This window comes from Scardinius erythrophthalmus (genome assembly GCF_964197995.2).
Source record: "Scardinius erythrophthalmus genome assembly, chromosome: 11".
In the NCBI taxonomy this organism is placed as follows: domain Eukaryota; kingdom Metazoa; phylum Chordata; class Actinopteri; order Cypriniformes; family Leuciscidae; genus Scardinius; species Scardinius erythrophthalmus.
In genome coordinates this window covers 30,049,580-30,062,424 of record NC_138231.1, presented here as the reverse complement: position 1 = coordinate 30,062,424, position 12,845 = coordinate 30,049,580, and the positions used below count along the sequence as shown (strand labels likewise).

Below are 12,845 nucleotides of genomic sequence, written 5' to 3'. Positions count from 1 at the left end.
AATACTATATTGTATAGTTCTACTACTGAAATTTGTTGGATAATAATGTTTATTTTTTATTTTTTATTTTTAGATATTTAGTTTTAGGCTACATCCTGTTTATCAAATGCAAACAACACACACCATCCACAGAACCAGGATGCATTATGGCACAAAAGTATTGAAATAATGGTGAACACAAGGTTTATAAGTGAATGTAAATTTCTCAGGGCCGCAAAAGTTTTGAGAACAAATGTAAATTATTACAAAGTTCACTTTTCTATACATAAGTGTGTTAAGAAACAGTTGTGAAAACGCACTCTATTTAAGTAGACTTAAGATTTGCATTTGCACAAGTGTTTATCCTCTCTTACATGTATGGTCTGTCTCCCTTGTTTCATAGTGTTTTAGTCCTGTGACCCAGTTTTCCCCAGTCTGTCTAATTAGTCATCTCCTTCATTTGTGTCCAGTTAATTATCTAATTTAGCTCCTTTTGTTTGCTCGTGTATTTAGACCCTGTGTTCTTCTTCAGTCTTCGTCTGTTCTCGTTAATGTTAAATGTGGTTTCCTGAGTTTTGTCATAAAAACTGTTATCATTCATCTTCGTGCTATTTCCACTACCACATTATGTAACAACCTCATTCATCCACTGATTAAAGTTGGGTTCAGATTTAAACCATCTGCACTTATGAATGAAAAACTTTACAAGGTTGTTTAAGTAGACTTCAGGGGCATTTTATTTCATTAATTAAATTGTTTTAAAAATAATTATTTTTAAATTTGATTGGCATTATTCTGCATTTTTAATAAGTTAACATGCTAAACAGACATGCCAACAACTGCAGCAGTTGGCAGTGATACATCATTAAGATAAAGAGTTTATTTTAGTTCATAACAGATGTTGAAACCAAAGTGCTGTACAAGATATATAAAACAGAATTAAAACAGATAAAAAAAAAGACAAATGAAAGATTTACACCCTCATTTAAAGGGGGGGTGTAATGCTATTTCATGCATACTGAGTTTTTTACACTGTTAAAGAGTTGGATTCCCATGCTAAACATGGACAAAGTTTCAAAAATTAAATTGTACGTTTGAAGGAGTATTTCTGTGCCAAACATTGTCCTTCCGGTTTGTCACAAGTTTCGGAAAGTTTTTTTCGAGTATGGGTATGTGTGACGTCAGATGTAGCGGAATTTCCTTATATGGGTCCTAAGGGCACTTCTCCGGTAAGATCGCGGGCGCCCGCGCACTCGTAGACCAGAGCAAGAGAGCGAAAGCAGTTCGCCATCAAAGTGCCCTGCCCGGCTTTTGGGAAGCCAATATGTCACCAAAGAAGTGTGTTTTTGGTTGCCAGGGCAAGACAACCCTGCACAGATTCCCAAAGAACCCAGCGTTAAGGGACCCATGGATGGAGTTTGTTTTCCTGAGCATAAATGGAGTTGTGTAGACTGTTTGTTCCCTGCATTTCGACGATGATTGTTTTATAAACAAAGCCCAGATCGACGGATTTGCAGATTGTCTAATGCTTAAAGGGGTCATGACATGAGAAACCAAATTTGCCTTGATCTTTTGTCATATAAGAGGTCTTTGTACCATTAAAACGTCCTGCAAGTTTCATAGCTTAAGACGTCCTCCCCATTAAACGAATCATTTATTTATTCAAGCTCTAAATACAGCTCGTTCTGGATCCATGGTATGAAGTGACATCACGGTACAAAGTGACGTAGCAGTCGTTTGCATATGACCGCCTCCAGCGTAGACAACTACGCTTCAAGCGCAAGATAACTAGCCTCATTTCATCATCGCATCTGTCACTCGCTTCACATGTGTTCAGTCGACGTGCAGCGAGTGGGTCTATTTACAAGAAGATTGCAATGTCACGACACGCAGATGTGCTGTTCCTGGCTGTGGACAAACAACATGTTTGAATAATATACGCTGCTGAAAGATCCCGACGTCAGGGGAAGATGGATGCAGTTTATTTTTCGCGGACGTCCTAGTCACGGCAGTGTTAATTTAAGTGTGTGTTCTCCACATTTCAAGCATGAGTGACAGTTGAGAACAATCGCAGTTTGATGCTGGCTTTGCCAGAAAACTTTTGTACAAGATAAGGCCGTGTGGACTATTCTGGGCTCAACAACGACGACGCAAACTGTAAGTAGGCTAATGTAGGCTATTTAAAACTTAAAACTTTTTTAAAACGTTGATTGCAGTTTAATTCATTATGAATAATCACCGTGTTTTTTAGCCTACTTATTGTTTTATAACTGTCATGTTCATGCCCCGTAGGCTATTAAAAGATGTAGGCTGTTAAACTGACAAAATAGTTTCACACTTTCTATGTGGACAGGCAGATGCATTCTTAGTTGTGCTGATGGTTCATTTCCTCTGATTCCGACTCAAACATCAATGCAATCGCCATCGCCTCGCACGCATCACCCGTTACTATGGTAACGGTAAACACAGCTCCGCAAAATCCGCACGTTTTGAAAAGGGGGCGTTAACAATTGATGCATAGGCACTGACGTTATCCAATCATAACAGTGGGTGTTAACACTGAACTCTTAAAGGGGAAACACCCCCAAAACAGACTGTTTGAATCAGAGCATGAGAAACAGGGTGGGAAAAGGTCATAAATCAATAAATTTTAAACGTTTTTTGTCCATAAAAACTATAGTAATACTATAATTGCACCTAAGGGAACACAATAAAAGAAAAGAAAAAACCATGTCATGACCCCTTTAAGGATCAAAGCAGTCACAATGATAAAGATTCGGTGAGTAAAACTGCTTCAAATGTCTCTGTGTGTTGTTAGCTCGGGGCGTTAGCAGCTTTAGCTCCGGCCACACTGCCCGCCTCCAGCCGCTCGTTTTTTTCCGGAAAGACTCGGTACAGCCTATCTTTCTTTTATAAATATAATAAAACTAAAGACTTTTTGGAGATATGAAGGATGCAATACTATAGGTAGGCCTACTCAAGATTAACAGGAGATTGAGTGAAAATGAGCATTTCACCCCCCCCTTTAAAATATAAAGAATACAAAGAGAACTTCAAAGAGGATTTAAACATGGAAATGGTGGACGAACATCTAATGTGGAGGGGAAGACCATTCCAAAGCCTGGGAGCAGCCACAGAGAAAGCCTGGCCACCTTTAGTCTTAAAATGTTTACGAGGAACTGAGAGTAATATCTGTCAGGATGATCGAAGGGATCTAGAAGCAATGTACGGGGTGAGATCAAAAATATACTGAGGAGAAAGTCCATGCAAAGCTTTAAATACAAAAAGCTAAATTTTAAAATCAAAACTTAACCAGTAACCTGTGAAGAGAAGAAAGCACAGGTGTAATGTGTTCATGTTTTTTAGTGCCAGTCAGTAATCTGGCTGCCGCATTTTGTACCAATTGCAAACGATAGCCTACGGCTGTTTTAGGCAAATCCATAGAGCGAATTACAATGGTTCAACCTAGATGTTATAAAAGTATGAATAACAGTTTCAAGATCATTCTTAAAGAACCTCATCCTAATTCTAGCAGTAGTTCTTAACTGAAAGAAACTGCTTTTCACAACAGCACTAATCTGCTTATCAAAAGACAGTGTGGAATCAAAAACGACACCAAGGTTTTTGACACTGTCACGCACATTAGAAGAGAGGGGAACAAGCTGCACTGTAAACCCGAATAAGTTAGCAGAACTCAAAAAATTTAAGGCAGTCGATTGCCTCAATTTTGTAAGTTTTGAAATTCAAAGATTAAGTAAGCAGAACTGGCAGATTTTAAGTTTGTACTTAAACATTACAAGTTAAGAACAATTAAACATTTAAAGTTAAGAACTATTAGTGAACAAACTCCATCGCACACCTGCAGGTGATAGGTGCGTAGGATAACAAGACCAATTAGGTAGGTCGTTTCAGCAGATAAGGAACTGATGAAGGTCGCGTGACCAAAACGTTATGTTAATAAATATTCATTTTAATTGCAAGTTAAGAACAATTAAAATCAGAGTACACTATTTCATACATTTAACTTAAAACCTTCATGTAATCTCAATGTGAACACTATCATTAGTATTAACTTATAGTTTTAACCAGCTAGTTTGCTAACATAGTATTATGTTATCATGCTAACAATAGTATGTTATACAGCACTTGCTGCATGAGTACAATAATATAAATATTTGATTTGCTCTCAAATTAAGCCGCATGCACCACTTGTCACCATGATGGTAACTATCCTAAAACCAACATTAACAGAAATTCTTCTAAATTAGCATAACAAAACATTAATCAATACTCAATCTCCCACTTAACATTCATCTTGCACAAAACAACAACAACATTATATTATGCTTAATTTTAGCATTTACTCTCCCATTCATGTGCCATCGGCAAAGCATGCTGGGAAATAGACATCCCAGCCATTTCAGTTAAACTTGCGTTTGTTTAAATTAAAGTAAGTCATTTCATAAAACTCAAAACAATGAAACAGTTCAGTTTACTTAAAATATATCAGTTCTGTGAACTTGAAAGAAAAATAAAGTGCTAAATACTCACAAAAGTTCATTTGATTTTAATTTAAGTTTGTCCTACTCAAACTAATTAAGTATTTTGAGCATTAGGGTTTACAGTGTGACTGACAATGTCAGAGGACAGAGTAGATGGGCCAAATACTATTATTTCAGTTTTATCATTGTTTAACCGTAAAAAGCTTTTCCAACCAGCATTTTGTCATACAGACAGTCAAGGAAACTACTGTAGACGCAGGAACATAAAGGTGAGTGTCATCGGCATAGAAATGATATGATAAGTTGTGTCTCTTAATGATACGACCTAGAGGAAGCATGTATAAAGAAAAGAGAAGAGGACCCAAAATGGAACCCTGGGGGGCCCAGTTTTTCAAAAGTAATCCAGTGGGATTTCGGATCACGGATTGGATCAAATCTTAGAAATGGGTTTTTCAAAAGCAAAAGAGGGATTCTGAACTAAGATCAGATCATGTAATCCGATCTTAAATTTGATCTGGATCAAACCTGCCCTTTGGGTTTTTCAGAACTTTGAACTTGGTTTGGGATCTATTTGATCCAAAAAAACAGGATTATCCTGATCCCATCAGAAGGGTGGATTCAGTTGTGATTTTTCGAACCAAATAAAACCAGAGAGTTTTTTTTTAAGTGAATGATCACAAAATCAATGTTTACTGATGATATATACATTTCTTCATATTTGAAACATATATGAAGCATGTCACATCTAATGAGATATGGTAAAACAACAAAATCTGCTATTTTACATTATAACAACATAAGGAAAGTAAAATGTTTCTGTTTATTACAGTGTTTCTGTTTCTTAAAATTAAAATAAACAATGGTTATTTGTGGCCACCGGTATTTTGCCAACTGTTGTTCTTTGCTAAGCCAGTAGGCTACACTGTTGGTTCCATTTAAGGCTCTAGTAAACAGGATTTGGTGATCCTGAAAAGTTCCTATCCGGATCAGATTGATCCAATCCAATGTTGCTTTGAAAAACTGGCTCAAAAGTAAGCTGGATTACGTGATCACGGATCGCAAAAAAAAGGATTACTAAATCCGGATCAATTTTATCCGGATTAAACCTTTTGAAAAACCGGGCCCTGGGGAACACCATTGCAGATTTGAGCACAGGATGAGTAACACTTCCCTACATTAACAGAAAAAGTTTTCTCCTTGAGGCAAACCACTCCAGCACAGGCCCCTGAAACCTAGCTACATGGTTGAGTCATTGCAAAAGGGTGTTGTAAGACTTGAAAAACTGGAAGAGAGAGCTACTCTCTGAGAGAATAAAGGAAATTAACATTTGTACTCACCCTTGTGCTCTATCGAGACGAAAGTCTCACGTCTGAATCATCCTAATCTACATTTCTTCCCCTCATCCCCCACTCCTTCTCTATCATGCTGAGATCACCAAAAACTCACCCAAGAATCTAAATGGTTAAATGTGAATAATTATCACAGAGTATTATACGTTTGCTATCATTTGAAATGTCTCAGTGCGACTGGTACAAATGTCTAATTTCCAAATAAGTAAAACAAAAGGTAATAAGGTTTATAAGAGTTTAGAGATAACTGGCACACAAAGGAAGGTGGTCTCTAGGCAAATGGTCTCCTACACCCAAAAGGTGTCAACTCTGAATGTAAATTCCCATTGTTAGCAGATGTTTCCATGTGAAAGAGGTTCTGTCTATATAATGAAATGCAGCAAAGGCCTCTGGGCCTTCTGTTACTCAGATGAGCCCATGATGTTGAAGGACCTCAAAGAATTCAGCATCATGTATTTTAATGTTGGGTTCGCATCTCTTCTCTTTATTCCAGAGCATTTGATGTTTTGTATCGATTATCTTTGAATTGATTATGAAATTGGCATGATACATTTACCTGACATAATAAATTGCTACATTTGATTATTCTAACCGACTATGACATTATTTTCATTAAGAGTTAAAAAGAATAGTCAAACATTCGCTCACATTTAATAATGCACAGATATCATTAAAACCTTTTCATTTATGGAGTCAGATGAAATAACGAGAAAAAACATATTCAAATGTATTGCATTTAATCAAAAATACTTTGCCTCGAGAAAAGACAGTAACACGTAGAGACCTTCCGTGCTGGTCGGATGCCGGCTTTGGGCCGATCGAGCTCGAGCTTACAGTGTCAAGATCTACTGTGTCAAATGATGCACTAAAATCAAGCAAAATTAAAATACAGCAAGATCCTGAGTCAAGAGTAAGATATCATTTGTAACTAAGAGTTTGATAGTTCAACATAATTACATTGAAAGCTGCACATAAAATCAGTTATTTTACACAGAAACTGTGATTGAAATGTTAAGGCACTCAGTATCAAGCATTTTATATAAGTAATGCGTCAATTATACCATTTTCATGATGTTGACTACAATTTACCCTAATCGAAGTACACTGATATAAGATTTCAAATAAAGTATGTTAAGTTTCTGATACACATTACATGATCACTTTGTGGTCACTGGCAATGGTACAAAAGCCCTGATCTTGTCGAGGAGCGATGAAGGGTCTGCTATGAGTGAGTGCAGACTGGCCCTGCTGTAATACAGAGCAGAGAGCAGCGCTGCAACAGACACTGAGAATAAGAGTGAATACGAGGAGCGCTGTGACTGCGGCTCCGGTGCACAGCGTGTTTTCAGGGGCTCTGTGACTCGATCCCACTGAGTCAGGATGGCCTGCCGTGCACCTTCCCACTGGCCCGGTCCATGCAAGCGAAACTGGTACGGGGTGCAGGGCCCAAAGATGATGTTCAGAGCCAGTCTAGGGTCTGTCAGGAGCAGCTTCAGGATAGATGGACGGACACCCACTTGTTTAGCCAATTCATCCATGTAGGGGATGTAGTCCACCTGGATGGTGTGTCTCTGGGCGGCCACATACCTGCATGACAGTATGATTAAGAGTCATCAAGATACACTTAAATGACATTTTAACTGTAGAAATTGTATAAATGCGGTGTTATATAGTCATGTGAGGTTAAGTGTGGAAAACCTTTGAGTCATTTCGTTCTCTTTTGCTTTAATGTCCTTCATCATTGCACTCATTGGAGGCAGTTTGCACCGTCCTAGAGAGCATATCACAGTTTGTTACATACAAAAACAGTGTACTTTAAGTTCTGACATGTTTGTATATTACTTTAATTACTTTATTATTGAAAGAATAATATTTTTTAAGTACTATGTCTTCATACTGTAACTTTCAGAACTTAAAACCAGTCCAAATGGACGAAGACAAGACTAAAAACAAGAAAAAGTCTAATTGTCAAAAGTCTTTGCTTAATTAAGAGAAAATGCTCATGAAAAACTACATTTTTGGAGATAGAAATCTTGAATAATAGTATAAGTAGACATTTGTTATTCTGAATTGTATTAATATAAACATATATTTTAAGAACAGCCCTTAGGTTTCTGTGTAGAAGATCAGCATCATGTTTGATACCTTTAAAAACACGTGTGGCCCAGCGCGCTTGCATCTCAGAGATGGGCATAATGGCTCCCAGAGGCTGGATCAGACCAATCACGGCTAAAGTTGGGCGCTCTAATGCTGGGGGATACACATATTTGTACAGGGATACCTTGTTCTTTGAGACAGGAATTACATGTGAAGACAGGAAGGGGAATGAGAAAGTGTATCCTGTGGCAAACACCACCAGATCAATGTCATCCTCAACTGTGCCATTCTCAAAAACCACACTTGATCCACGAAACTCTTGCACATTCGGCTTTACAGAGACAGTACCGGAGAGGATCCGGTTTGGTAAATCATCATTGACCATGGGATGTTGGCTGAAAATTCTGGGAAATAAACAAAAGACATTATATAGTACACTATGAAAAGGGTTAACACTTTCATGGACCAAAGTCGGCAGAGTCTTGTTTCCTCCAGTGTTCACAGTACCTGTGTGCAGGCTGCAGCCCATAGAGCTTGTGGTCGAACCGTTTATTGAGTCGTTTCTCACCCATATTGTTCATAAATCCGACAGGCAACATTTGAATAAGCCAACCAAGCATTCTATTATTAAACATCATATCTGATGGAACACCATTGTCTCCTACACGATTTAGTATCCAAGATCCCTTTCGGGTGCTCAGATAAACCTAGAATTAAGGGAAAGTAAGTAAGGGAAATAATGTTAAATGCAGAAGCTTTAATAAGAGTATAATAATTAATTTACTATAATTATTTATACTGTATTGTGGCATATCACCTGTTTGGCCATTCTGCTCAGCTCTACAGCAATATCTCCTCCAGAGTTCCCAATGCCAATCACAACTACCCTCTTCCCTCGCCATTCTTCAGGGTTTTTGTAGTCACGGCTGTGGAAGAATTTCCCCTTAAACGTGTCTATTCCTGTAATGCAATATATAGCTTATCTATATAATTCCTTAAGTCTGCCATTGCATATACATTTTGTATATATTGTAAACATTAAAATTAAGAAATTAGTAAAATCGTTAACTTATTGAATAATTTTACAAGCTTGTTGAATCATTCTTTGCAAAACCTTGTAAACTTAAAAATTATAAACAATATTTCTGGCTGAGATTCTGCTTAATGCTACAACAGTTGTACAAGAGCTTTGATAAGGCCTAATGACTCTTGTACAACTAAAGCTCACTATGAGTGTCCCAGTTTGACTTTTATTGACTTTATGTTGTTGCACTTTGCACATAGACTGTGTTTGCTAAGTCATCACATGTACTACACCTGGAAAGTCCTTTAGAGGGAGGTGAGGGTGACAGTGGTGACCGGTGCAGACCATCACAGCATCAAACACCTGCTTCTCTCTCCGACCATCCTTGGACTCCGTCTCTACATCCCACTGACCAGAGTGAGGGAAGTCTGGCCTTTGGGTAACATGAAGGACTTTTGTCTAAGAAACATATGAGATAAATATGAGATACAGTATATTCCTAACTTCACAGTTCACATAAGCTTTAAGGCCAGACCTGGAAACGGATGTGCCGTTTGAGCTGGAAGTGCTCGGCATACATTTGGAAGTAGTCCATGATGAGGGAGTTGTGCATGTAGTTTGGGAAGTGGGCAGGGATAGGGAAATCACTGTAGCACATCATCTCCTTTGAAGTGTTGATAATCAAGGAGTAGTAAATACTAGCACGATCTGGATCTGGATTTTCCTGAGATAGAAAGACAAGAAGAATAGATAGAGATAGAACAGAAGAACCCCTTCTTTTCTTCATATGTACAATTTCAGTGGGCCCAATCATAGAGACATATCTCACCTTAAACCTCCAAAGACCTCCAATATCATCACTGGTCTCAAAACACACTGGCTCCAGGCCTTCATCCAGGCAGCATTTGATGCAGGTCAGCCCAGAGGTTCCTCCTCCAATCACAGCAACACGTTTGGCCATGATGATCCACAATAGTCTGACTTTAGGCAGATTAAGATGATAGAAAAATTTGATTTTTGTAATTTTTCCAAAGCATGCAACTATCCATCAGTGTTATTTCCATCAAATCTCAAATTATGCACAGCACTCTATGGTAGAAATGAGTTCTTAAAAAAAATTGTCATGCGAAATTTAATTTCGTTTATGTATGCATATTCATAATACATTTTTGCATCATTTTACAGTTAGGAACTCAGGGAAGGGTTAACTGACCAAAACTGTAACGCTACTGAGAAATATCACAAATCGACCAGGTCAAGTCGCGAACGCCAATTTCGGACTGGACAACCACAGTAACATAACATCCACTTTTGACTCATTTAATGCGTCCCGAATAAAAGTATTACATCCCCCAGCGTCACCTGAATTCATTATAAAGAATGACATAGGCTATAATTCACAAGCCAGCGCACTTCGGTTTTATAAACATAGGAAATCTCAATTTAAAAACACAAACTATCTTTTACTGCGGTGTGTATTTGTGAAATCTACTAAAGCTCTAACAAGAACATACGGACAAATAAATGGAGTCAGATTCAGACAAACAAACAAACAAACAGCTCGTTACGTAAACACGCCTGTCCTGTAAAAACGACAATGGAGTGATATTAGTGTCAATAAAAAGTTTGTGGAGAACCATCTCACCGAGCGTGAAGCAGTGGCCGCAGAAGTTTATAGATGTTGTTCACTTCAAACAAACACTTCTAACCACACCCCTGCATAGACGTAAAAGAGGCGGGGATTCATGGCCGTCACTCTGGCCAATAACGTTGACTTAGTTAAATAAAGTTAACAAATATAAGTGATGGATCGTAGTCGTACATTGTAGACTTCTACAATAATAATAAAAAAAAAATGCATTGTAGACTTCTACAATGGAGGCTACTGTATTTTTTTGCGTAGACCTGCATAGATGCATGAAAATACTCCATGCTTATTGTATGGAAATTATATTTGGGTTTTCTAGCACTTTCATGTCCCAAGGAATAAATGTTATGTTATACGAAGGTCACATTAAAACTGTTGGAAACGTGTTTACCTTTCTTTTATTCAAATATTAAATTAAAATCATAAGTAGACATTGTTAATGACTAGGCTACAACATCTATAATACTTTATTAATAGCTACTATACTATAGATAAGAGTCTTCATCTTTTTGAGCTGTTCATCATCACAAAATGAGAGTCTTGCCAGACTCAGGCTTCTCCAGCGATTGTTTATTTAAAAGTATATATTAAAAGAATAATAAAAATGCTGCTATTTTACTTATGTGATTGTCAAAAGATAAGGACACTATTTCTAACAAAAAAGATGATTATTTTGGAAATTTGACAGAGCACTTGTTATGACAGATATAAGAAGGAAAAAAAAAGACATGTTAGACCACAAAGATAATGCTTAATTTTAAATTCCTTCAAAGATTAAAATATTTTAAATATAACATATTATAAATTATAATGAATTCCAAGAATTAGATAAAGGAATAATAAGGTTAAAGTGCAAATTCAAAACAGAGCTACCCAAAAATTTAATATGGGTTTACAAGAATGTGTTTCTCAGGAAGAGTGGGGTCTTCTTTTGCATTGCCATAATGGCAAAAATCACTGCAGCCCCTCCTGACAGGCCCAGCCAAAAGAACAAACTGAAGGATTAAGGTTCTGGAATGGGCCGTGTCTTCATGGGTTTGGCCACACATTCCCATTGGGTAAGAATAGCCTGACGGGCACCTCTCCAACACCCTGGTCCGCTTAGTCGAAACTGGTAGGGAGTACAGGGGCCGAAGAAAGCCCTCAGTCCCACAGCAGGGTCCCTCAGGAGCAGCCAGGCAATGTTGGGACAGACGCCCATCCTTTGCTAAGGGATATAGTCCACTTGAAGGGCAGCCAGCTTAGGACAGGGGTAACTGTAGAGAGATAGCAGAGAGTTCAAAACAAGCATAGGTTAATTGTCAAACCAAAACTTGGAATTACCATTGAGGTAAATAAATAATATTTCTTTAAATTTGCTTTTATGTCCTTCTCAATTATTTAATCTATTTTATCGGCTGGAGAAAGATGATTTAGTCCTTGAAGAACAGGAGAATTAATACATGAAAATAGTGAAAAATACATATATATAATCATATATAATAATCATATATAAACTGTGCTGGGGGTAATGCATTACAAGTAACACAAGTTAGAAACTAGTAAAGTAATGCATTACTTTTAAATGTACAACAAAATATCTGAGTCACTTTTTCAAATAATGCAAGTTACCTTGTTTTCCCATTTATTGAATGACACCTCTCCTGTCCCCATGTTGAGAGAAATCAGGAGTAAGAGTGGCAGCACAGCTGAAAGGTTTGAGCTGCGTGCGCCCTCTGCAGGAACATGCATTTCCTTCAGCTTGAGGTTTATTCATTTCAGTTTTGGTGTAAAAGTGTTTTTTGCCAAAAATAGAAATTTTAGTTTTTTGTTATTACAGTTTTTTTTTTCAATTGCTAAGAAGCATCGGTCATACTGAAGCCACTTTTTCATGCACCTTGGCCAAACTGTAATCTTAATCTCATCTTCAAAACCCAGACCAACAAAACATTTCATATCCATCTCAAACTAAACTCGTTCTACCACAACACTGGCAACAATTCTCATTCAGAAAACACACTCTGACCTAAAAGCACTAACAACAGGAAGCTTTTATCTTTAAAGTTTGAATGATTTTTCACATAAATCAGTTTTTCATTAAGATCTTTTCTCTTTACTGACTGTGTGCACAAAGAATGAATCAAAAATGCAGTAATTCAAAATCTTCAGGGTTCTTCCCTCTGCTCCTGTTGGGGCGGAAGAAGGGCAGGGCTGTGCACAGAGAATGTCAATCACTGACGTTTCATTTAACCCTGTACAGTGAGACT

At 37.5% G+C, this 12,845-nt stretch overlaps 1 protein-coding gene across 2 annotated transcripts; it reads right to left on the bottom strand.

Annotated features, from left to right (window-relative positions):
• Positions 1-6,552: 6,552 nt before the first annotated feature.
• Positions 6,553-10,691, bottom strand: LOC308698001 (flavin-containing monooxygenase 5-like). Of its 2 annotated transcripts, none has more exons than XM_081377764.1 (9): positions 10,597-10,691; positions 9,781-9,932; positions 9,487-9,675; positions 9,245-9,410; positions 8,745-8,887; positions 8,435-8,634; positions 7,976-8,331; positions 7,529-7,601; positions 6,553-7,417 (listed from the first exon to the last, which is right to left on the bottom strand). In XM_081377764.1, exons 2-9 carry the CDS (start codon positions 9,910-9,912, stop codon positions 6,988-6,990), a joined length of 1,689 nt encoding a protein of 562 aa, XP_081233890.1. In that variant the 5' UTR covers positions 9,913-9,932; positions 10,597-10,691; the 3' UTR covers positions 6,553-6,987. The 2 variants fall into 2 exon arrangements, with proteins under 2 accessions (XP_081233890.1, XP_081233891.1); XM_081377765.1 differs by having other exon boundaries at positions 10,165-10,601.
• Positions 10,692-12,845: the final 2,154 nt, after the last annotated feature.

What these genes read in the sequence shown, in the direction of transcription:
- LOC308698001 (XM_081377764.1), bottom strand. Translation starts at nt 9,912, where the DNA reads ATGGCCAAACGTGTTGCTGTGATTGGAGGAGGAACCTCTGGGCTGACC. An exon ending in AACGGCACATCCGTTTCCAG is followed by an intron (nt 9,411 to 9,486) that starts GTCTGGCCTTAA and finishes TATGTTTCTTAG; the next exon opens with ACAAAAGTCCTTCATGTTAC. An exon ending in GGCCACACGTGTTTTTAAAG is followed by an intron (nt 7,602 to 7,975) that starts GTATCAAACATG and finishes TATGCTCTCTAG; the next exon opens with GACGGTGCAAACTGCCTCCA.